General features: G+C 37.1%; 1 protein-coding gene across 9 annotated transcripts in view; it reads left to right on the top strand.

Moving 5' to 3' along the window:
• Positions 1 to 2,500, top strand: part of LOC136846457 (dachshund homolog 2-like) — a 196,412-nt gene that overhangs the window by 34,447 nt on the left and 159,465 nt on the right. The window contains exon 2 of one of the 9 annotated variants that reach the window (XM_067117246.1): positions 1,182 to 1,223. The exons of the other annotated variants lie outside the window; for them this stretch is intronic. Within the exon in view, the coding sequence (XP_066973347.1) occupies positions 1,182 to 1,223 (42 nt within the window). The remainder of the gene's footprint in view (positions 1 to 1,181; positions 1,224 to 2,500) is intronic. 9 annotated transcript variants of the gene reach the window in all.

Here is a 2,500-nt window from a genome sequence, read left to right as displayed (position 1 = left end):
ATTTTATAAAAAAAAACACATGTCGTTAATGAATTACTTAGAAGTGGCTCCACAAACCATATGCATGCCTGCAATAATAATAATAATAATAATAATAATAATAATAATAATAATAATAATAATAATAATAATAATAATATCACGTATAGAAAATCATTATATTCATTACATATAAAATACCATGATGTGACATGAGAATTTTTCCAGTCATTTCCAAGCTAATTCGAAATATAATTATCTTTTTAATGTTCATCAAAGGCCAAAGAGATTTCTGGACAGTTTTTAACTATATATATTGTATAGCCAGCTTATAAATGCGTATGTGTCGCCATAGTGATACAAAACCATAATGTATGTATGATTGTTTGCTCACAACCACACAAACACACGTGCGTGAGTGTACGGAACAGTAACAAGGTTAAAAAGAAACACGTTTAAAAACAGAAACATCTCAAAATAGAATCTGTCACCAGAGATGAGGATAAACAAAGAGAGTAAAGTAAAAGTCAAAATAGGCTACACAGAGCCAATACTGAGAGGGTCTGTGCTGTAAACTTACGAAGGCGAGAGAGAGAGTCAGAGAGAGAAGACAAACTAAATGAACCACAAGGTAATTTGAAGAAACCTTCTGTCGACGATTTTTATTTTGACTACAACTGAAATATGGAATAGATGCCTAGAGTAGTTGTGGAATCTTCTGATCTCCAAATGTTTGTGAAGAAAGGAGCAAATTTATTCCTGCTTTCTGCTAACGTCTGAATTCAGGTGTATCGGTTGTATGTTCAGTTTCCTCACATTTATTTATTTATCACCTTTTCTATTCCTTCACGTTTATTTATTTATCACCTTTTCGTCTAACTTGCCTCTCTCTGCAGGGCGGTTTCCCTTTGGAGACTTTTGGGTTTGTTTCTGCTGACTCTGTCCACAAGCGTTTCCAGCTTCAGACTTGAAGCGAGAAAGAGCTGGTTTCCTTCTGTGTTGAAATACTGGTCTAAGCTATCTCCGAAGTGCCTCAAATGAAATAGATCGATGACTAACATATACTGTATATATAATATATATATATATATATATATATATATATATATATATATATATATATATATATATATATATATATATTAAAAAAATCAGCGTGTAGATAGAACTTTTCGATTCATTGTATTTTCATTCACTTTTAGAGAGAGAGAGTGGGAAATCGCCTTCAATTCGTGTTATCCGACGTAAGTAAACAATTCAGTGCATTATAATTTTTTGATATCTACCTCCGCTTTATTGCTTTAATATAATGTCAGTTTTGGGTTACTAACAAAAGTAATCAGTAGAGAGAGAGAGAGAGAGAGAGAGAGAGAGAGAGAGAGAGAGAGAGAGAGAGAGAGAGAGAGAGAGAGAGAGAGAAACTGAAGTTCTCCATTTTATTAAATTTAATTGATGTTAGTTCTGGCTTGTTACAAAAGAGATCTGAAGACCACAGAGAGAGAGAGAGAGAGAGAGAGAGAGAGAGAGAGAGAGAGAGAGAGAGAGAGAGAGAGAGAGAATGCTCCATTTTATTACATTTAATTGATGTTAGCTCTGGCTTGTTACAAAAGAGAGAGCTGAAGACCAAAGAGAGAGAGAGAGAGAGAGAGAGAGAGAGAGAGAGAGAGAGAGAGAGAGAGAGAGAGAGAGAGAGAGGGGGCGAGAGTTGATTTGTGGGGTTGGCCAGGATAATGTATAAAGGGTTGAGAGGTAACGCTGGTTGATTTAGGGTTGTCTGCCGTCGGGTGATGTAGAGTTGTCTAATGTTGGATGATATCGGGTTGTCCGTCGCGGATGATGTAGGGACGTGTTGGTATCGGATGATTGTTAGGTTTTCTGATCATGTTTTGGACAGACACATACGCACATACCTGTACATACTGGCATGCACACAAACATGCATACATACGTCAGTTCTCCCACACGGGAGCCTCCTAGTGCTGATTCTGTAAAGGGGTTTTGTCGGCGAAGGAGAGGATACATACATACGTGCACTCATACATACAAGCAAAATCTCACAGTTATACATACATACATACATAAGGTCTCTCACTCTGGAGCTTGGTGCTAATTATTATTATTATTAGGAGGAGGAGGAGGAGGGGAGGAGGAGGAGGAGGAAGAGGATCCCCACTGCGCTATTTCTATTAATAGCTTTTTCTTCAAACTCCATCTCCATTCCTCCTACTCCTGTCCCTCTTTTTTCTGTTTTCCTTCTTACTCATGTGTTCCCAATTCCCAGTGTATTGACTGTTCACCTCCATCAGGTTCCTATTCTTCCTCCTATTCACTATTCCCCTTTTCATTCCTTTCCATTCTTTTTCATACCTTTTGTTCCTATCCCTCATATTCCTACATCTATTACGGCCATTCTTTATTATTTCCTTTTTCCTCCTGTTATTATATACTTTCTCATTCCTCCTCATATTCTTTCCCCGATTCCCATTCCCTATATTCGCTTGTCTTTCCCCACATTCCTTTG

This window comes from Macrobrachium rosenbergii, chromosome 15 (assembly GCF_040412425.1).
Source record: "Macrobrachium rosenbergii isolate ZJJX-2024 chromosome 15, ASM4041242v1, whole genome shotgun sequence".
In the NCBI taxonomy this organism is placed as follows: domain Eukaryota; kingdom Metazoa; phylum Arthropoda; class Malacostraca; order Decapoda; family Palaemonidae; genus Macrobrachium; species Macrobrachium rosenbergii.
This window is presented reverse-complemented; position numbering and strand designations above follow the sequence as displayed.